General features: G+C 36.1%; 1 protein-coding gene across 1 annotated transcript; it reads left to right on the top strand.

The window, feature by feature from the left end:
- The first annotated feature begins 3,247 nt into the window (after positions 1-3,247).
- On the top strand, positions 3,248-21,397 carry LOC117985946 (roundabout homolog 1-like). Its single transcript, XM_034972741.2, has 15 exons — positions 3,248-3,624; positions 11,256-11,448; positions 12,050-12,153; positions 12,727-12,880; positions 13,137-13,341; positions 13,777-13,960; positions 14,052-14,506; positions 14,584-14,866; positions 15,310-15,425; positions 16,221-16,432; positions 17,596-17,750; positions 17,837-17,965; positions 18,244-18,398; positions 18,945-19,382; positions 20,087-21,397. The coding sequence occupies exons 1-15, from the start codon at positions 3,516-3,518 to the stop codon at positions 20,117-20,119; spliced, it is 2,925 nt and encodes a 974-aa protein (XP_034828632.1). The 5' UTR covers positions 3,248-3,515; the 3' UTR covers positions 20,120-21,397.
- Positions 21,398-23,416: the final 2,019 nt, after the last annotated feature.

Here is a 23,416-nt window from a genome sequence, read left to right as displayed (position 1 = left end):
TAGAAAATAAATCAGCGCGGATGTCCTGTTTTATGGCTTGTTGCATTGCCTTATTTTGTATCTGCTGAATTATTATACTTCGTATTTCGAACGTAAAAGTATGAAATATTCAGGCTAATGTTTGTTGAGTTTTTAAAAGTTTTTTTTTAATTAGGTACGTGCAACAAAATAAATATTTTAAACGCTTAATTTTATATAATATTTATAGAACTATGTACTTACATGAAACTGATTCTTATTTTATTTCATAATAATTTGTCTGAGAAATTCATTCAAATTTCACGAATAAAGAACAGTACTTAAAATTTTATAGTTTAAATTAAAAATATTATAATACAATCGACATGGCCGAGTGCCTTCTATTTAATATACCAACTTTATACCTTTTTTATAAATTTTCTTACAGAGTAGGTATGTAATGAATACGATAAGATAAAATAAATAATATTCTGTTCAAATTAAAACCTCAGCTGCAGCTCCGATGTTATATATTAATTATGATATCTTCTGTTGAGCAGATTTGCATATCAACGAATTACGATGCACTAAATTCTTTTACATTACAAATAATCTCGATAAATGCCAATAAATTCAGAATTCCTTATGCATATTAAACTGATACCCATAATTGAGAAGTGAATGTAAACTCAGTAGAATATTCCATTATGCTTGTCAATGTTTTTTATATTAAAGTGGTTTGAGGCAATTATCATTTAATCTCTTCTGTTCTGGACCAGGACGCTTTTAAAATGTAAATTGAATGACCTCATAACTACATTCACTTCCGTTGTACGGGCCTTTTTGTACGGTATGTTTTCATGGTATATAATTCATGTATTATTTAAATAGAGCCACACAAATAAGTAAATTCATTTATTATGTATAAAATTCATGTAAACAACTCTGACAAAATAGTTTCGCGATGAAATTACAGTGTTGTGCATATATTATTAGTGTTTTGTCAATATGTAACGATTTGTCGTGAGGCTCTGGCATACTCTTATTGGTCGATTCTCAGACCAGCATGCGGCACATCACAACAGAATAATTTTTAGCACCTTTTTGTTGTCCTTTCCTGAAATTGTCCATAACAATTTTGTAACTCTGATGGCGTCTGTCTTTAATTATTACTTAATGATTTCATTTTTTTATAATCTGAACTTCAAAGTTAACAATATTAACCATGAGTTGTTACTTGTTAAAGTTCAAGCAATATACATCATTTACGATTCGTTTTCACACCCATATTAAGAATTACAAAGGAGTAGACTGAGCTAGTACGAGGAGTGCGTTAATTTAAGACTCGGTTATCTTTCTTTTTATTTACTGGAGTTCTTACAGGACCATGTTAATGCATCTCTCACGTTTTTACTTCAGAACGGGCATTAGGCTCGTGGTTTATTGCGCCCTTCAAAGCAGAATTTATGATTGAAAGAAAAAAGTCGACAAGCTAGAGTTAGACTTTATGCGTAACTATTCAGTACCTTTGGAATTATTCCGTCGATATGTATTGATCGATGGTCACATGGAGCTAGCTAAAACTCATATAAAACTTTTGAGTTCTGACACCTATACCTGACAATAGAGCCTAGCTAGACAGGAATCTACATATTTAGAAACATACGCCGGCTGAATTAGCGGAATACAAAAAGGGGGAATATAAAATAGTTATTTTTTTAAACAAATAATAACTAAACATGAAACAACAATTAAATTAACATATTATTTTGACATTAATTTGCAACACCATACTAAGAGTTTAATGAAAAAAAGCTAAAGTAAACCAAATGCATTTTTCTTAGATTTCGTAATGACAGAGAAACAGTTAAACATTTAAGATTTTGTGATGGTTTACAATTAATTACCTACTTAAATGAATGTTTAATATCGAGTGTTTCCCCCTCGTGCTCTGATTATGGTTTCAATCCGTCTGGGCATGCTGCGGATGCTGTTGTCAATGATTTCTTGGGGCAACCTCTGCCATTCTTCCAGTGATGCGTTTCGCAACTCGCCCAGATTGTTGGAAGGTGGCATTCTTGATTTGGCACTCCTCTTTAGCAAGTCCCAAACGTATCCAATTGGATTCATATCCGGGGACCGTGCTGGCCACTTCATCACCGTTACATTTAATAATTAAAAAAAATTGAGACGGACCATTCGATTTTAGAGGTTGATTTAGAATGGGTTGGGTTGAGATGGGGGTTCCTGATTTCGTGGGGGATCTTGGCACGGAACCCTAGAAAGTCTAATAAGGACTTAAAGCCAGCCTCACCTATTAGCAGTTCACGTTGTATGGGTGCTATTGTGCGAACTGTGAATGACCTCTTCAGCATAATAATGGGCGAAGGGATGCGCAGGAGCGCGTGCGGCAGAGGGGCGACCGGTTTGAAATTAGAACGTTTTATTTTTTTGAGCTGAGCCTTTGTCGGCGGCCGCCCGGCGCGCATGCGCTAACTCGACAAATACGTCGAATGAAATAAGCCGTATTTTGTTTCCTTTCGTTTTTGAATGGTCTTTTTTGTGGGGGTTACGAAAATTTGGGGTTACATACCGGGTCAATAGTTTTGAAAGCTCGTTTGAAGCTAGCTTGCGTGCAAGAATTATTGTAAGATTTTAACAATGGCTATGTTAGGGAGCTTTTTTAAAGCTTTAAATTATTCAGGAGTCCTTATTGCGTAGTTAAGAAAGGGGTCAAATGAATGTGATTTCCTGTTAACATTACTTTCTATTAAAATGTGATGCAATACAAAAACATGTAGGTACCTACCTAACCTTTTATGTTAGCGTCTATATTTAAAAAGTAGGTAGGTAGGTAATTGTAAAATAAAAAGTTTGCTTCTATACTTCTGTAATTATTACTAAAACGAGAACGAGAAACTACGAGTAGGTATTAGAGCTTATTACGACTCTATCAAGTCTTTAATTTAAAAGTTGAAAAATTACGAACCAGCCTGTTAAATAAATATATTTAACATCTAAATTAAACTTACTATAACTATTGATTTGTTAATTAAAATCAAACATCAATAAACATGACTCTAATTGGTATCAAGTAGGAGTGATACTGATTTATAGATACGAACGCAGCAATTAAGCAATTGCCATGATCTATGGCGTTACGTCATAAGTTCATGGCTCTCTCAAGTCTCAGTTTATTTACAATGGGTCAAACAGTTGTAATATCCCATTAGATCAACGGCACGGCGCCTTTGAATCCCCCCATTTGAGAGAGAGTAAACACAGATGAAGGAGGGAATAGTACGACACACGGTTCGAAGCGAGTAGGTCGCGTTCACGGGCGACCATACTTTCGAGCGTTCGTTGTTTGCGCGCTATGCTTATATTGCCGCCTATTTGAACTAAACTTTTAGCGTTCGAATTTTGAAACAGAAATGACACTTTAATACTTAATAGCACAGAGATTAAAAAATTGTGACGCATGAAAACTTTTCTTATTAGTTCTTACAATCATGTAAAAATTCGAGGGTGTTTTATTGGTGTAATTCGGAGGCAGTATGGTGGATGTCGGTGGTAATGAGTGTCATAACACCATAAATGGGAGGAACCAATTTGTATTCCTCGTTTTTGTGCATTTGTTACTTATTGGACTGAATGGAACTAATGGTAAATATTTAACTAATGTTAATTATTTTTAAAACTTACTTCAACCGTTGGTTTTGGCGCACCAGACAAATAAGCTCTTTCACTTTTCTTTATATGGATTGTTACTCCAGTTTCAGTAAAATGTTTCTGATAAGTAAGCTTACCTGTTCTGATAAATAAGGCTTATAGCTACCAGACATTAAAAGAAAGTGCTTTAAATACAGAAGCTTTTCGCGTGATTTTTCCAAACTTTATCTTGAAGAGGTAATGATGATGATGATGATATTGCTGATGGTGATGATGATAATGATAGTTATAGATGATGTATTCATATAGTGGGTAATAGGTATAGTGGGATATTTATTTATTGCGAATAAACTTTAATATTTTTTAATAGTTTCGTTCGCACAAGTTCGTACGTAACTTAAGCAACCGTATAGATTTTAATGATGGTCAAAAGTAACGGTCACATATTTTTAATCTCCTGTCGTGCAAGTGTACCTAATACCTACTTAATCAACTTTTGAATAGTCAACTTCAAGGTAATCTATTGGACTATTGGTATCATCAATATATACTTACCTATGTTCGATTGGTACCTATTCATCGTCAAGTTACAACTTTCAAAAATAGTTTTCAGAGCCTTGAGTGTAAGTTCAAGGTTAATAAACGTGACCTTCGTGGCGTTAGTAGGTAGATAGTGAAATAATTTGGCTTTCCATACAAAACAAAAATAATGGTTGGTGTTTCAATTTAACTCCTCACGCGCCATTTTACCTTTTTGTGTCAAATTTCATGTCAAAAGTACGATTTTCAGTCCTTATTTCAAAGGTCTTACATACAGTTAAATAGCACATGAGGAGTAATTTTTTACAGACTAGGTATATACATTATGATAGTATATTATACTCCTCCTACAACAATAATATTCCATGTCTATTTATGTTTCGTTATTTACAATCTGTCAAATGTCAGTCCCCCTTTCAGCCGTCTGGGCGATAACGCAGTTGGTAGCGTGCACTTTAATATGGTTATCGACACTTGTGTAACCGATCCGTCGTCGATGTAAGCTGAGATACATGAGACTTATACATACAACTTTACTTCAAGAGCACGATAGAATAATAATATTTACACTGCTTTGCTGGCGGGACATTATGTCTTATGTTGCGACCTCTCACGCCTGTTACTTATCCAAAACTCCGCGAGACTTTCGGGAGGTGCTTAGTAAACGTTTCTAAGGTGGTTCTTCTGCATTATCTGAGCAGAAACTTCAAACCTGCCGTTTGTTCGTTGTAGTAAACGTTTCTAAGTTGGTTCTTCTGCATTATCTGAGCAGAAACTTCAAACCTGCAGTTTGTTCGTTGTACTTAGTAAACGTTTCTAAGTTGGTTCTTCTGCATTATCTGAGCAGAAACTTCAAACCTATCGTTTGTTCGTTGTTGGTTTACAACTTTGCCATAGCAGAAAAGGAGCTATACCTATTTCCTACATCTTTAGGTTAACCTATCTATCACCTGTTCAAATTTTCTCCTATTTTGGAACATTTACTAATTGTAATTACATATTAGGTAAACTATTTATATTATTTTCTCATCCTTATTAATATTGAATTATTGTTTAAAACATTAGTTGTAGGTGATAAGGTAAATATTTCAATCTAGGTAGGTATGTTTATCACGAAACTGAGGAATAGTGAACAATTTGGAACGTTAAGTTAGCTTCTAGGTTCTTTGTTGTTGAAAAATAAAGGGAAAATATTGCGCTGTTGACAGCGTATAACCACAGTTAAACGTTTAAATGGATAACTGCGCTTGAACATGTCGACATGGCTGCTACTTAGATATAATGTTTATTACTGAAGTCTAAACTGTAACATTTCTGGCACAAGGTTCTAAATTCTCCTTTTTAAACAGTAAGTAATGTAAGATTTCATATAATGTTGTAAGTATTCATTTCAAATCTTGAAACGAACTTTACACTACTCTTGAATTGCAGTATTGTTTTAAAGATTATGTCCACACACATTTTTTTAAATTATTACCTTTCTGGATCTTTCCATGAAGTTCAGTCGCCACTATGCCGCGTGGGAATGCACTATTTATAAGTGCTTACATCGTCATTATGCTGGTTTTTAAACAGTTAGTGAGACCAGCCATATCCAAAGTGGGTTACGAGGAACCTAAGAGTTCCGAGGAGAAGTGAGCAGCAGGTTTTAATGAGTTAGTGAATGGGGAAGTTTTGTGTCATCGATCATCGTCATGAGTAGTAAGTACCTACTTCTTATAGGCTACTTTTATAAAAAGTGAAAAAAAAACACTCTCGCTATGCTGGTGTTCATTTTCAGCAGTAGGTAATTTAGGTTCTATAAAATGAGATTTATTGACTGTTCCATCGACTTAAACGTTTGAGAACCGCTGAGTTAGTTTATTCTAATTAATCAAGCAAGTGTTTTTAATATAGTATTCAAAAAAGTTAAGATTTGGAATACATATTTGAAACACGTTGTCGCTGATGGTATCTCAGTTTCATAAAACTTCTGGTTTTATTTATCTGGTCTGCGTCATGTGTTAGCTTTGTGAACCGTCATCTTAGAGATAACACAGTGATGGGTGGCATTGGGTCCGTTATGGTTATCAAGCTGCCATACGTCAAATTAAGTGATAAGTGATAATTTTAATGTACAAAGTTTTCTTATAATTATTTTTTCTTTTGATTTGTAAGCCGCTAGTTTCCGTTTAAAAAACTGTTTAAATGCGTGAAATTTTGAACCTACTTAGTTTGATAAATGATTCCAAGTTGATTCCCATACTCGCATTGAAAATATCAATAACCTTAATAAGGGCCGATTTTTCAACCGTCAAATAACTTTTATCTAACAAATAAGTTTGACGTTTTGACAGATTTCACATACAAAAACTGTCAAAACGTCTTTATTCGTTGGATAAAAAATATTTGACAATTGAAAAGTCGCCCCTAGGCCCTAACTAATACTTCTATGTGCTCTGTAGTCTCCGCTGTAGTGAGCCAGCGATGGGTTGATCATGATGATGATGATGTTAAAATAACTTGTACAGGAATGAATTATTATTAGTTTTTGTTCATAATGAAAATTAATCAATATCATATCCGTCTCCGGACAGCTAAAAATTAATCCTGATGCGACATACATATTACAAAATTAATAACGGATGGTCAAACAACCTTCTTTCTTATTAAAATGACGTAGATACTAAAATTCAATGTAATTTTTTTAATTTAACCTTTGGACTGGTTCTGTAGTTGAGTAATTAAAAGTAGTTGGAAGCCAATTAACAAAATGTAGTTCGGTAAAAGCGTTGCGTTTACGAAACAATGGAGTCTTTTTTTCAAGTCCGGGTTTAATTAGAGTTCGCGGGTAGTTACAGAAGTATTTTTATTTCATTTTCGCTTGTACCTGTTAGCGGTTATCGTTTTATTCTAATTCGCTGTGCATGGTTATTGGGCTTGAAAACTAAAGTTAGAAGTGGATTTCTTTTGTTAACCTTTGTATTGCATATTTTTTGCTTTTTGGGTTTGAAAACTAAAGTTTGGAGTGGGTTTCTTTTATTGAGCTTTGTATTGCATATTTTTTCTATTTAGGTGCGTGTATTTTAAAGGAAATTCGTTAAAACCTATTCACCTATTCAATGGTTAAAAAGGTCGTTTAATTTATAAATATGTACCTACATATTACCGGTGAAGTATTGAAATGGGTGGCGGATTAAAAAATGTAGTCTAGAAATGTGGTTTACAGAAAAACCACTCGTCTACCGTATTAAAAAAATACGGATAATATTTTTTTATAATAAATCAATGCATTTCTCAGTTTCATGCAATATACCGAGCATCGCAGATACGGTGAAACACTACCACCTCAATATACCAAATTTTTCCCCCATATAATATTGTTACTTTTAATTAATGTTACCTACTTTATTTAAGAATTGGTTATGGACCGTTGTTGCTGTTTGAAATAATTTATTTTTATGTTTATTCATTTTATTTATTTTAATCTGGCTATATTAAACAGTAGCACCACAGTTACGGGACTTCTAACAAAAAGTCGAGGCTTCAACGTCACTGGCAGACGTCAATGTTATAAGACCCGCAAATTACTAATGCGCGTGGCCGCCATTTTAGTGACGTCAGCACTAGACTGACGTTTCGAGCTGATGGTTTATTTTTATTTCAGCTGACGTCAAAATGACGTCATTTCGATGTTACTGAGACATGGTTTCAGCGCAATAGCATTTTGCGGGACTAACACCTATATTTGACTCTAGGTAACCTATTAAACGCCTAGGTTTGTTTGATAGATCGTCGATTCAGGATTAGACCGAGAGTTTTCTCACTCTAGTTCACTTTGGTAGCAATGCTGGTAGCACTATTTATATAGTAAAATATTTTTTCGACATTTAATTAATATAGAAACTACACTGATAAATCGTTTTCGTAATAGAATACGTTATTTACATCGCCTACTTGTAGGTACGAGGCGGGCGTACAAAAAGGCAGACGTGTCAAGATAATGCGTGCATTGTCCGGGTTATCGTGACTGTGACAAGTATTAATAAAGGACAACTACCGCGCTTGACCGGCCCGGCCCGGCTGTGATACAAGAAATAAGGAGGCCTACAAAAAATAGACCTTAGAATATAAATAAGCGATGTGTCTTTCCAGATCTCTCCTCCTCGGCTCCTGTCGTTATAACACGTAAATGATAAATGTCACCTTAACAAAATTAGTTAGTTAATTAATGAGTATGATTAATAGTAGATATAAATTAAATTGTTTTAATACTCTTTCATCATCATCATCAACCGATAGACGTCCACTGTTGTACATAGGTCTCTTGTAGGAACTTCCACACGCCACGGTCTTGGGCCGCCTGAATCCAGCGGCTCCCTGCGACTCGTCTGATGTCGTCCGTCCACCTAGTGGGGGGGTCTTCCAACAAATAATTCGACTCTAATTTTAAGAAAACCAGGTCAAGTGTGAGACGGACTCGCACACGAAGGGTTCCGTAATCCGTACTATCGTACAAAATACTTTTTAATTTTTTAAATTAATATGGCGGTCATTTTGAAATTCTTATTATGTTGTTGTTATAGCAGTAATAGAAAAAAAGAAAAAAGAAACTCTGAAAAATATAACTCTCCATCTATTACGGTTCATGAGATACTGCCCGCTAATACGGACACACAGACGAAAGCGCAGCAGAGGCTTAGTAATAGGGTCCCATTGACACCCTTCGGGTATGGAATCCAAATATTGAGCAAAATTTAGAAACAGGTTCGGAAAATATGGGTAGGTAAATAATAAAAGGCTGAAAAATTGAAAAACGCATGACGTGACAGTTAGGTACGAGTTTCTTAGAATTTAAAAATTAAGCTCGTACAAGATTTTCTAAAGTCTAGACAATCGCATCTGTTGTACAGGATGCCTTAACAAGAAATTAATACAATAGGTCTTCGTCTCGTGTCAGCTTATCAGATTCCAATCTAAAAGCAGCAATTAGACAATGCGGAGCCTTAGATCATTGAGACATAAACAGATTTCTATTTTACTTTAATCTATTTAATCAAATCTTTTAAGGTATCAGTAAAAAAAGAATGCAAATAGCTTAAATGCAATGGTGCACTAATTAGAATATTTTGTTGTACATGTAAATATCTAAATACTTATGAACAAACAAAATGAGCTTTTAAAAATATATTCATCCATATTAATATTATAAATGCGAAAGTGTTTCTGTCTGTCTGCTAGCTTTTCACGGCCCATCCGTTCAACCGATTTTTACGAAATCTTGGTACATAGATAGCTTGCATCCTGGAGAAGGACATAGGCTACTTTTTATCCCGGAAAATCAAAGATTTCCCAAGGGTTCTTTAAAAACCTAAATCCACGCGCATGAAGTCGCGGGCATCATCTAGTTTACTATAACTCATAAACATCATCATCGTCAACAACAACAACCCATTGCCAGCTCACTACAGAGCACGGGTCTCCTCTCGTAGTGAGAAGGGTTTACGTAAACATACGGTTCATAAACATAATCTTGATTAAATACAGTAGGTACAACTCAAATTGTTAGGTCTGCTGGAAAAGATTTTGCGTTTAGGTTTCCTTTATAACGTAGACCCCACTAAGAAAAGGTTATCAAAAAACCGCCCAAGCGGAAAGTCAGAGCGTATCAGCTAGTTACATAAAGGGCAAACTTTTATAAATAGTTCTAAGAAATAACCGTCTAAAGATGCCCACATACCACGAGACAAAGAATCACAAGAACCGGCAAATCTAAGTCGTAGGCTACGCAACGCATTTTTCAATACTGAAAAATGAAAATGCATGTGACTTTAGCAGAAAGATTCAGTTGCATCGAGCGCTTCGAACGTCGGCTGATAAAAATCTCTATCCACACATTTTTACCGCACGTACTTTACTTGCTGATCATACTTGCATTTTTAGTATTGAAAATTAATCTCTTGCGAGTCTTGCAACAGTGTGCGATTACCTTTACGTTACTAAATCTAGAGCCAAAACGGCCGGTTGTGTTGTGTGGTACGGAAACCGCAACAGGACGGAAGAAGAAGACCTATTTGGCACCGTCAAAGTTAGAAACGTATACAAAACTAAAATAACATCAATAGATAATAACTGCGAAGGAAGTGTTTCGTCGTCTGTTTTGTCACCTCTCATCAGTGAAAGTTTACGAAAGAAAAAAATAGTAGATACTAGCTTATGTCCGCGACTTCGTCCACGTGGACTACACAAATTTCAAACCCCTGTTTTACCCCTTTAGGGATTGAATTTTCAAAAATTCTTTCTTATTAGCGGCTGTCTACGTCATAATAGCTATCTGCATGCCAAATTTCAGCCCGATCCGTACAGCAGTTTGAGCTGTGCGTTGATAGATCAGTTAGTCAGTCAGCTTTTCCTTTAGATAAACGGTACAGAAGAAGCTTACAAGCTTACAAGGCTTCCGTGGTTGACTGATAAATCAGTTCACATTGAACTCTAATGTCTGATAGCTTTCTAAAAATAGTGGATACATGTTCACATTTCGTAGGTCTGGTTAGGTAGGAAAATAAAATTCCATGCCGACGAAATCGTGAACAGTTTTGCACTGATTGCAAAAATGCACGTAATCAAAAGTTTCATGAAATTTTTGAATAGAATAGAATGTATTTTAAAATAGAATAGAATATATTTTTACTCAAGTAAACTTTTTTACAAGTGCTTTTGAATCGTCAACTAGTTTATTATACCTACCATTGGTTCGGAATGCCGTTCCTACCGAGAAGAACCAACAAGAAAATAACCTCAAGCTTATTAGTGCCATCATAGACTCATGGTTACGATGTCCACCTCGACGGGACGTCGAGGGTTCGATCCTGGACATGCGGCTCTTTTCGGTGTGTTTTAAGCAATTATCACTTACATGACTGTCAGCTTAAACGATGAAACAAAACATCGTGAGGAAATCTGCCTGCATTCTCTCTGAAACCTGAGAGTTTTCCATAATCTTTTCAAACAATGTGAAATATGGCCTAAATAGACCTGTGTTTCGTATTGGGCTAGCGATGACTTGATAATGATGATGATGATGATGAATGTTTTTCACCCCTTAGCGCAAAATCGAGCACCACGTATAAAAGAGCACCCATCCACCACGGTTTCCGGTCGAAGTGAGCCAGCGACGCTGAGGTGCGTGGTAGAGGGAAGACCCAAGCCCACCGTGCATTGGTACAAAGATGGCGCACCCTTGCCTCCGGCAGAGGACGGTCACAGAGTGCTATTAGAAGACGGTCTGTTGTTTTTAAAGTAAGTGTGTAAAGCTAAAATACTGACTGAATATATCTGCATATATATGTATACGAATATTATTTGGCTGGTCTGAACTTGCTTCGTTGGTCTAGCGGTTAGCATGTTCGACTGCGGATGACGAGATATTGGGTTTGATTCCTGGGTTGGGCCAAAAATAGGTAGGCATTGCGTTTTTCTATCAAGAAACTTTTATTACAGTTATGAATTTAACGGTTCTGATCTCTATGCGACCCAATGGTTTTTTTGGCCATACCTAGGACAAAGGTCAAAACTCATGATTTGCAGCCGAAACAGTCCTCAGCAAGTCAGTTAAACAACTAGTTCCGGCAAAAAGCTTACAATTTCGATCATGAAGGAGTCTGATCTCGTACGTTCTTGAGAAAATTTTATTATGATAAAAAAAAATGTTCTTAGGACTTATTGAAGTTGGCTATAATTGAAATATGGAGTTTTCAGCAGCATCCACTGTGTCACAATATACTATAACTCTGTATATAAACATTTCTCAATCTAGCATCATGCAAGTAGTTCTAAAAAAAAACAAAGCCGTAAAAATCATTTTCCCTGAGTGTAAGTAACATTTCCTCTGTCATCGTAGGGTGAACCGGGGCAAGAAGGAGAGTGATGAGGGGATTTATTGGTGTGTGGCCCGCAATATAGCCGGGGAGGCTGTAAGCCAGAACGCTTCATTAAATGTTGCCGGTAAGATTCATAACTGTTAGTTTTATTGTACCAACTTATCACTCCACATTTCATTTCGTTGCGAAATTACTAAGAAAGAAAGGTCTTTGAGTATAATTTTATTAATAAACATGCGATATAAATTAGTCAGTGTTTTATTAAATAAATTTCATTGAATCAACTTTTAGGTGTCAGAGGTAAAGCATAAAATTTGCCGAAAAAATATTTTTAAACAAAAATCGACATTTCACTTTATTGATTACCTACTACTTACTTAAGGGGCCTCTCTCTGCGCCATATTCCTCATTGCTAAGGCTTACTTTTTTGCGTTAATAAAGTAGGAGTTTTCTTGGGTTAATAGGCTTCCACTTCCTAGATTCTTCGCCACAACTTTTTATAAGTATCCCAGGAGCTTGTCGATTTCACAAACAAGATTTAGACAAGACTTTTTGAATGAAACCATAAAATATATGCAAAGTTTCAATACTCCACGTTATTTGGTTACTTTTACTTCTCTTCATTATTTTAGCCTTACTTGTGTGCCTCTCGAAAAGTATTTATTTCATTGTAGTAATGTTTCTACGTTTATTTTAGTTCTACGTGATGACTTTCGGGTTGAACCTAGAGATGTGCAAGTAGCTGCGGGGGAACCGGCTTTATTAGAATGTATGCCACCTCGAGGCGTTCCGGACCCATCCGTGCATTGGTTGAAAGACGGTCAACTGTATGATATTGAAGTTAATGGGAGGTAATAATATTATGTTACAAAGTTTAATGAAACATTTCACAAACTTAGTTTTGTCAAAAACAAAGAAGTTTCAAAAGAACTGTCAATATTTTTCCCACGATTAGTAAACTAGAAAATAATAATTTTGTCTTTAAAAGAGGTAACCGAATTGTATCTAGATTTTACTATTATCTGATTAGGTAACTTGGAGCCCCTAAATCTCTCTTCGATCTCCTTAATGTTGTTGTTTCAGTTTGTAACGTAAAAATTATTTCAGGGTAACCATAACAGAAACTGGTAGCTTAAAAATTCTAGAAACACTGCCAAATGATAGTGGTCTATTCAGATGCGTCGCCTCGAATATAGCAGGCGAGCGACAGTCCAGAGCTGCGGCGTTAATTGTTTTAAGGCGGCCCCACTTTGTTGTTAAGCCTAGTAATGTAACAGCTTTAGTTGGACAAAATGTGGAATTTAATTGCCAGGTAAATAGTGAAACATATCATAATAATCGTGTACCCTTGTATCAAAATTGTTTCAACTACAAAACACTTTTTTTTTAGAAATTAAGACAAACTGAATTTTGATAATCTACAGAAGCTATTAAAATAAAATAAAAATATTTTGAGTGAATTATTGCGTTTTGAAGCGTTACAGTTACGTTTACAGTTTTATTTCTGTACAAATAATCGAATCTGGAACTACAAAATGAGATTATCTCAAAAGGTCAAGAGTTTAGAGTTGGAACAGTTTTGATCTAGAGGTGCGATATGTATTATTAAAATAAACAATCTGTTAAACATTAACTGGGAACTTAAAAAACAAATCTACAACTGTTTTGTCTCAAAAATAAATCTCCAAAACCGAATTATTCCACTGAAAGATGACTGAAAGCTAAATTCATATTGATTTGTTTGTAGAGCTATGATACAAGCGTTAAAATAACATGGGTCAAGGAAGACGGCGTCTTGCCGTCCCATGCAACAATAATACGAGGACTATTACGGTTGGAACAGGTGTCCGCATCCGACGCGGGTATCTATTCCTGCCGCGCCGACAGCCATGCTGGTACGAGCATCGCTAGCGCTTCACTAACCGTTTACTGTGAGCCCTACTTTTTTATTCGGTTTGATTTTATTGCGTGTGTATTTTTGATATCTATTTAGAGCTATTTTAATACGGCCATCTGTTCCAGCCTTACCGCACTTCACGCAGATACCGTCCAATTTGACCGCATGGGAGGGTGATGTCGTATCCATTCCCTGTGAAGCTAAAGGCTTACCGACACCTACTACGTTTTGGATCCTCGAAGGCAATGAAGACTCTCTACTATTTCCTGAGTGCACTAGAAGTAATTCGAGTTTACTTTATCTGGACGGTGCTAAAGTGGAACACGGCGGAAGGGTTATCTGTATTGCTGTAAATGCGGCCGGTAGTGTTATGCAAGAGGCTTATCTAAATGTGTTAAAGAAAACCAATAATCCACTGAAGGTACATTCCTCTGACGAAAACTTTGGCAATAATTACGAACACAAGGTTCGTATGACAGAGTATGAGTTTGTTCAAGCGAGGAAGTATTTACAACAAAACGTTTTAGTCCTAAGGAGGGTGGAAACTTTGTCGTCAAGCTCTCTGAAAGTTGTTTGGGACGTGAGTATTCGTTGTTATACGCAATATTAATCGATTGTGAAATGTATATAACTTAAGAAACATTCAAACAATTTTAGGTGTTAACAGATTACAATGAATATTTGGAGGGAGTAAAGATTTGGTACAATGGAACTTCTTTGAACTGGCGCAATAGTACTGAAGAGATAACAATATTGAATTCGTCTCAAGTAGATTTGTGTTCTAATGGATCTTTGACAAACGTTGATAACAGTGGGTCATCGAGCTACATATTATCAGGGTTGACGTCGTATACAGAGTACGATATTTTTCTTATGCCGTTCTATAAAATGCTGCTTGGGAAACCTTCTAATTCGATGACGGGTTATACGGATGAGGACGGTGAGTTTTATTTTGTATCGGTTTGTCATGTTATTAGATGTTTTGTATACTAAGGCCCAATTTCAACAACGGCGGCGTTATCCGGGAATACCTATACCAAGAATAAAATTAACCGCTACATTTACCTACCGCTCTGTAGTGAGCCGGCGATGGCTTGATCATGATAATGATGATAATTATGGCATGTTTAAGTGAGTCAAAAGAATGAGTAAAATCATTCAATTTTCAATTTTCAAAAGCTGAGGTAATACGTCAGTTTGATTTTATCCAAAGAATAAGCCCAATATTCCCACAAAATCGGCGGTATATCTTATTTATCCTTAGGTGAAGAGAAAATTTGTTTATTTGAGAGTAACATATGACTTTATTCTGGGTCTAACATTTATTATATAAATTAGCCCTAAGTGTTCTGTATGCTAGTATAATGCATTTTGTTATTTTAGTGCCATCAGCCCCGCCCCAAAGCGTGACAGCGGGTGTAATTAACGCAACATCAGCGTGGATACGCTGGGAACCGCCACCTGCGAATACTTGGAACGGACAACTTACAGGCTATTTGGTGAGCATACAAACTGTTACGCCCCTTAAATTGTTTATTTAATATTTTGACGTTTGTATTCCGATAATAGAAACCGAAAGCTTTAATTTTGTATGAAAATTTATGCGTGGTAATTTATTGTTTCAATAACTTTGATTTCATTTTATAATCTGTAGCTGTCTACTGTCTAATTATATTGTCCCTTTTTTCTACTAAGTTACGTTTTTCAACCCTTAGCTATAGTACGCGACAGGTCGAAATGGCAATCGCGGTGGCGCGCCTCGCACATCCGCCCCCGCGCTAACCCGGTGCGGGATAGCGCGGGTGACGTGCGGGTGTGCGGGGCATTCCCCCGCCTTATACCCTGACTGGCATCTCGACCTGTCACGTACTATACTAATATTAGTAAATGCAAAAGTGTGTCTTTCTATGTCACATTTTCACTGTCCATTAGTGCAACCGATTTTGACGTTAATTAAGAAATAGTTTTAATTTCGGAAACATGTGCTACTTTTTATCCCGGAAAAGCAAAGAGTTCCCAGGGGATTTTTAAAAGCAGACTAAATCCACGCGGGCATATAAGTCGCGGGCATCTTGTAATAATGAAATAATTATTTTATGTTTAGGTTTTTATTATTATTATATAAATAATGATTGAGACCGTTTATATTTATGGTTTTGAGTCAAATATATTTTTTTCACCCTAGGCTACATACACAACGTATGAAAAGATCGCAGCTTGTCGTCACCCATTATATTATTTGGCAGATTAGCTTGCGTTGTGATAGAAAATTCAATTTTTCATGTGGGGTTTAGATCGAGATTCGCGTGGGAAACGGTAACAGCGGTAGAGTAGTGGGTCAAATGTCGCTCGGCGCGCGTACGCGTGCTGCAGCGGCTAGCTCGCTGCGAGCCGGAGGCCGCTACAGTGCGCGCGCCGCAGCGGTCACCCGCAGTGGGCACGGACCATTTAGCGCACCCGCACAGATTCACATGCTGCCCATGCAATCGCAGAGACATTATGTGCAGTAAGTAGTTCAACTTTTAATACTGTCGTATATTTTGTAACGTAGGTACATATTTTGCAAGTTAAGGTTATTTAGGTATTATTTAATTTCCACCATATTATCCTACATCAGGTTAGATTGCTAAAACTGTCATGATAACTATAATAATTTTATAAGTTGAAATTGGGGCCGATTCTATTGTACACAATCTCTAAACTAAACTAAACTTAATTAACAGGTCTAAATCTAGTGTTATACTCTTCCACAAGCAACATTATGAAAGGAATACCAATAGATTAATAGAGCAATAGATTTAGACATGTCATTTTAGTTTAGTTTAGAGATTGTGCACAACGGAATTAGTCACACTGTGCAGTTTACAATTCCTCCATTATTTTTCCTATGGTGAAAATTCTTATATTTATGTTTTTAGAAAACACAATTAGAAATGTCTAGACGGCCACAAGCGATCGTTGATAGTAAAAAAATATACGGTCACAAGTTTTTATTAGTTTTTAAAGTTTGTTAATTAACGCAAACTATAAAGGTTCAATTTTAATGGAATGACTTCACCTGTGCCTGTGGCCGTATAATTTTATAAATTATAATTTAAAATATTCAGAAGCATTTTGATTCTATGTTGACTGTATGCTTGTGAAGGTGTCTACATTTATTAAACCCGTTTAAACTAAGGATGGATCGATCCGGAGATTAGCGTCCAACTTTGACAAGCTTGCTCCTTTCTCCCCTTTTCCTTGATTAGATTTCAAACCACGACCCTCACGAGTGACAAGCGTGACCAATGTACGGGTGTCAAGTAACATTGATATATAAAAAAAAGTAAAAGACTATCCAAAATGTGATTTCTAATTGAAAAGGACGGTCACGCCACTATGACTGTGATCATGGCACGAGCCTTATAAATTGTATATCAATTATTGATAACACTGAACTAAAAAAAATCAGACTTTGTTTTTTAGATAACTCACAAAGCAATCATACAAAATCATCATACAATAATTGCGCTGTCAAAAAACCCAACAATAAAAAATTTAATGTTTTTGTTCATTAGGTACTTCGACGATAGAGACCATTGCAGCAACAAATTTAAAAAAATCAATACTGAATATGAGACGCTTATAAAGTTCGTCCGTACAAACTAACATAATATTATGTATTTTTAGGACTGAACCACCAAATGACGCATCGATCCCGCATTTGCTTCATGAGACATGGTTACTTGCCTTAGCGCTAACTCTATTCTCCATCATTGTAATTGGCATCGTTAGTATCTATTACATCAAGCGCCGTAACAACATTCAAAGAAAGAAGTCGACCGGTAAGTGATATATCAATAAAGAATCATTTATCAATTTGTTAGCCTCTCTATGATACATGGAATTGAAATAGTGATCTCCGTTGTAGGTCAGTCTATTGTTACGGCTCAACAGTGTCTATTGAATAAAGATACGATTTGGCTCAGAGATCGACCGGTGTTTGCGCCTCCAGATTCTGGATTAGATGTCACGAGCTGTCATCAAAGTTTATTGCAAGGTATACAACAGCCATTTTTTTTCAAATACGGGATGTAATTAGCATGCTAGCAAAACCGTTGCGTAGTTAGGTCCCGCGGGGTCAATGCCGTGTGGTAGGCGGGGCATTGACCCCGAGTTTTGCACGCTATACATTACGGGTTTGAAAAATACTAAATCACTAAAACTACAAGTATTTAAGTTTTTTCAGCGTTATGTAATTACTCCCTGTATTTGAAGTCACATTTGATCAAACATTAATTGTAAGGTACATATATGAAATTCTTCTTCTATTTCTAGGTGGTCACTCACCAAATATTATGAACGTTGAGCCAGAATACTGTCTACCACAGAATTCTATCCAAGGGTTAGATGCTTCAAGTGTAGATAGAATTAAAAGGGGCCCACCGGAACCGTACGCATCCAGCGCTATTTATACTGAACTTAATTTCAAGGTACCTTATGATAAGCATTATGAGAATTTTGTTGTTGACTTATGAAAATGATAAGAAGACGTATGTGCCTATCTGATTTGCAAATAACATTATCATTATTTAAACATTCAGTAAGACTCATGAGAGGCTGTGATAACTTAGTGGTTAAGAAGGTGGCCTGCTGTTCGGGAGGTCGGGAGTTTGATACCGGGCACTGACCTCTAACTTTACGAAGTTGTGTGCGTTTTAAGCAATTTTATATCACTTTATTTATCGGTGAAGGAAAATGTCTTGAGGAAACCTGCATGTTTGAGAGTTCTCTACAATATTCTGAAAGGTGTGTAAAGTCTGCCAATCCACACTTGCTCAGCGCAGCGGACTATGGCCTAAAACTTTCTCAGTCTAAGGAAGATCCATGCTTGTAATGGGCCGGCGCGGCGATGGGTTGATCATGATCTAAACATTACACTCAAACAGCATTATTAATTAGAGAAAATTTATGAATAATTTTTTTTTCTTTATTCTTTTTTAATTAGAATTAAAATGACGTTAAAAAATTTCTCACAGGATAATGCTGATATCGGAGATGCCCGAAGTTGTCCGGAAAGACGATCTCACAACAATAGTATAGTAAGATCATGCAATGGCAGCATTCAATATTCCAATGGAGAATGTTCGACATGTTGCCACAGCACATCCAGCAGATCCACAAAAGATTACAGGGAATTGAGACATGAGAACCTACACAGTGATGTAAATATAGTCGAAGATGATTGTGGTTCATGTCACACTAATAGATCAGGATCGAGGAGTAGACAGGACAAGAGTAAAGTATGTCCCGCTAGTGAATTAGAATACGACTATCCCCAATGGCATTGGCTAGGAAGGGAGAATAGTTTTAAAATTCCCATTCAGTCAGGATCGGGACGATATTCGAATATGGCGCGGTCCGAGCAAGGCTGTCAAATAAATCTAAATGATATACTGCCACCACCGCCTTACGAGGTAAGTGTTTTCATAGAATTAAATTACTTTCTTCAAAAAATACTAAGTACTTAAAGTTTTCATATTGAGTATGGACAAATTTGTTGAGTAAAAAAAGTTTAAAACATTTTTTTAAAGAATGTTTAACAAGTCCGCTTTAGACAGCAAAAATTATGGGGTTATTCAAGGGGCGGACCAACAAATTCCTAAAAGGCCGGCAACGCATCGGCGGCTCCTCTGGTGCTGCAAATGTTCATGGGCGGCGGTAATCACTTAACATCAGGTGACCCGCCTGCTCGCTTGCTCGCTATATCTATTTAAAAAATATATATATATATATATATATAAATTAATTCCAAATTACAGTCGATAAAAAACATTTTTTTTTTTAATTTAGTAGGTTTTTTAAGTAAATAGGGTGGGAGACTACAAGTTACCACCCTACCATCCTACCAAAACCAACCCTACCAGCCGCCAAGCGATTTAGCGTTCCGGTGTGATGCCGCGTAGAAATCGACCAGGGGTATGGACTTTACAGCCATACGGCATAACCCTTCCAGGTTAGCGCGTACCATCTTAGAAGACTTCTTCTTCTTAGACTGCATCTTCACTTACCACCAAGTGAGATCGCAGTCAAGGGTTAACTTGTATATAGGAAAAAAATGTGAAATGTATTGTGCAGACCAAAAAGTTTAAAAATATTAAAATAACTTATTTTGTTTCAGAGTCCCGAGAACAAAGGTCTAAATATGAAATAGGTTATCTTATTTTGGTAGTTAGTAGTGACGCTAAAAGAAACTTAAAGCAATATTCAATATCATCTTTTCAATGTTAATAGGTTTTAGAAAGAACCAGTGAGTAATTATAATTGTTTTAGATAAATATTTGTGTCTATTTATACTAGGGAGTTAGCTTTCAGAAATGTCCTTTTTACAGCTGTCTTATGAAATTAAAGGGTAAATTACAATGTATAAATCCAGACTTTAATGTCTAACATCCCCCTACTACATTTACTATATTATACAAGTACATGCTAATATTTTAGATAGCATCTAATAATGACTTCAAAGCAGGATAAACTAAGTACACTTACGTTAAATTACCAGTCTATTTTGGCTAGTAAAGACCATGTCAGCATTTAAAATTAAATATAAGAATTGAAACTGAAAAAATTAATTCACTACAGTAACATATTATAATTTGTTGTTTTTTCTCTATAGCTAAAGGCCAAAGGTTGCCTTGCCTACCTATAATAATAGATTGCTGATCTACAGTAATTAGGCCATCTTGGAATGCTACCTTTTATTTGTTATTTTCTCATTACTCTTGTTTAATGTGCAATATAGAATTTTCACTCATTCATTAAATTATTAAATTTTTGGCATTTGTGAAACTACCCGCAACATTAAGTAGGTAACTAGAGTATTTTCATCATTTCGTATATCACAAGGACAAAGAAAAATGTGCCAATCTAAAATCGGCAGAATGAATAGACACTGTGAAAGATAGTACATAATACGCATTGTAGTTTTAAAACTAAACATTTTAATATATGTATATCTAGGAGCAGTAGAGGCATAAAATAATATTGGAACATGTAGCTACCAAAATATTGATAGTTGTATGTCGTAAATTATTCCTAATTCTAGTCACAGTGCTTAGACTAGCTTCACATTATGATAAATATTGTATCAATAGATATCTCTCTAATATATTCTTCATACCATTATCGGATGACAAGATTTATTTTAACGAATGGGTCTTTTTAAGGTCTAATTGCACTGCCATTTACATTTAGAGTTAGAACTTTAGTTGTGTAATATTTGACTGTGATATTTATATTAATTCGTGTATTAGAAATTATTGTATAATTATCGTACTGTATTTGAACGTAACGAACTCCACGATTTCAAAATTTTTAACTATCCTAAACCTTACGTCTTTCTAATCCCCTTTTAAAAGATTTTGTTTTTGCAATCCAAATATTTTCAGAGCCAGTCGTGTTATTTAAAGTTTCAGAATATAGCAATTTTATAATTAAAATGTGTTTTATTATTTACCAATTACTATTAGACAATTTCATTATATTTTAATATCAACTACTTAAGAGTTTTAAACTCCAATTTTATATAAGAAGTCTGCTAAAATTATTCCTATTAAGTATTCACCAAAAGATTAAAATTAGAGCTTCAAGTTTGATAAATTTTAATTAGGCACGTTAGTACGAAAACTTTTGTGGTTGGCACATTTATTTAAATGTGACGGGGAAAGTGATTAAAGTAAACATTAGCTTCGATTGCTTTCATAATTGGTTTGCTTTAACTTCGAAGTGTCAGTTCCTGATAAGATAGGATCCATTTGGAAAGTTAGTTGATGAAGGAAATACCTTGGCAACACATTAACATACCTAATTGGGCACGTAGATATACACTAGGACTAGGTTACCTACGAGTTTGCACTTGAATGTTTTCTCCTGATGTTACAAGTATAGTATGTGACAGGTCGAGATTGCGATCGAGGTTGGGGACGCCCCGCCCACCCGCACGTCACCCGCGCTCGTCCGCACCAGGTTAGCGCAGGGGCTGTGCGGGGCGTTCAGTCCCCGCTTGCCATCTCGACCTGTCGCGGACTATAGGTATATGGGAGTACGATGTTGAGCTTTTGCCGGCGCCGTGACAGCTGCACGCGCTAAACGCATCAATTTTTTAGAACTGAAATTACCCATATCTTCAGCAATACAAGTTCACACACCCTACATTCATGAGGTAACCATTTTTTAGTACTAAAGATCCGTTGCACTCGCCACTTGGGGCGATTTCGTTATTTGCAATCAGTGTTATAAAAGATGTAAGTACCTATAGATAACACAGCCTGAACATACCTAATACTTCGTACAGTAAGTTGACGGAGAAGTGTGGAGAGAGTAATCCTGCTACAAAGTAATACTGCTGCGGAGTCATAGGAGAGAGACAGAGCAGGGATTATACCGACCGGCAGAAATCGGCAGAACAAACTCTGATAATAGGTATTTATTTTGTACCTATGTGTGAGATTTAACGAAAGTTTCGTGGATTTCATCTATGACTCAAAACATAACCAGTGTTGTATCTCTCATGGATTTCACATTGACAAAGTGTTGCAAATGCAAAATGTCTTCTTTAGAAGAAGATAGTAGTGGATACGTCGTTCGGCTATGTAGTGTAGGTGTTATGACTGTAAAACTGACTTGTCTGCAAATGTTGAGAGTGTCGTTTCACTGTAGGTATTTACGCTGTGATTATAAAATAGGCGTTGATTTGAGTTTCATATTAATATTGTATTGATTTACTCGTAGTATATAAACACAAAACTGGCCCCTGTTTTTCTTCAACTTTTTATATAAAGCATGTGTTTAGGCACCCCTAAGTGTAACAACCCTATCTCGCAGTATTTGCAACGCTTTGTCAATGTGAAATCCTGCATGAGAGATACATACAACACTGATTATGTTTGGGTTATTGAATCATGGGTAAATTCCACGACACTTTCGGAAAATCTCATGCATACATCCTGACTTTTGAACAAACGTCTCATAAAAATTAAGATATTACTACACCATTAGAGTTCTATAAGGCATATGACATGAGCTGTATAAAGGGTGCTAAACAAGGGTTTATATCACGTTAAACATTCTGAGGCGACATTAATAATACACTACTTAATAATAAAGCACGTCGTTACCTGTGGCTTGGAACTCTTTGTGTGGCCGTAAAATATAAAGCCGCTTTGAATACAGTTGCTTTCGTGTTCATTTTCAGTAATAGTGATGTTTCAGGGGCCTGTTGAGGTTTTATGATCTGATTTAATAAGTACTAGATGATGCCCCCGACTTCGTCCGCGTGGATTTTAGTTTTTAAAAAACTCGTGGGAAATCTTTGATTTTCCGGGATAAAAAGTAGCCTACGTCCGGCCCCGGGATGCAAGCTATCTCTGTGCCTACTTACCAAATTTCGTCAAATAGGTCGAACGGATGGGCCGTGAAAAGCTAGCAAACAGACAGACAGACGGACTGACAC

This window comes from Maniola hyperantus, chromosome 10 (assembly GCF_902806685.2).
Source record: "Maniola hyperantus chromosome 10, iAphHyp1.2, whole genome shotgun sequence".
NCBI lineage: Eukaryota > Metazoa > Arthropoda > Insecta > Lepidoptera > Nymphalidae > Maniola > Maniola hyperantus.
The sequence above is the reverse complement of the archived record's forward strand: the minus strand, read 5'-3'. Positions and strand labels throughout refer to the sequence as shown.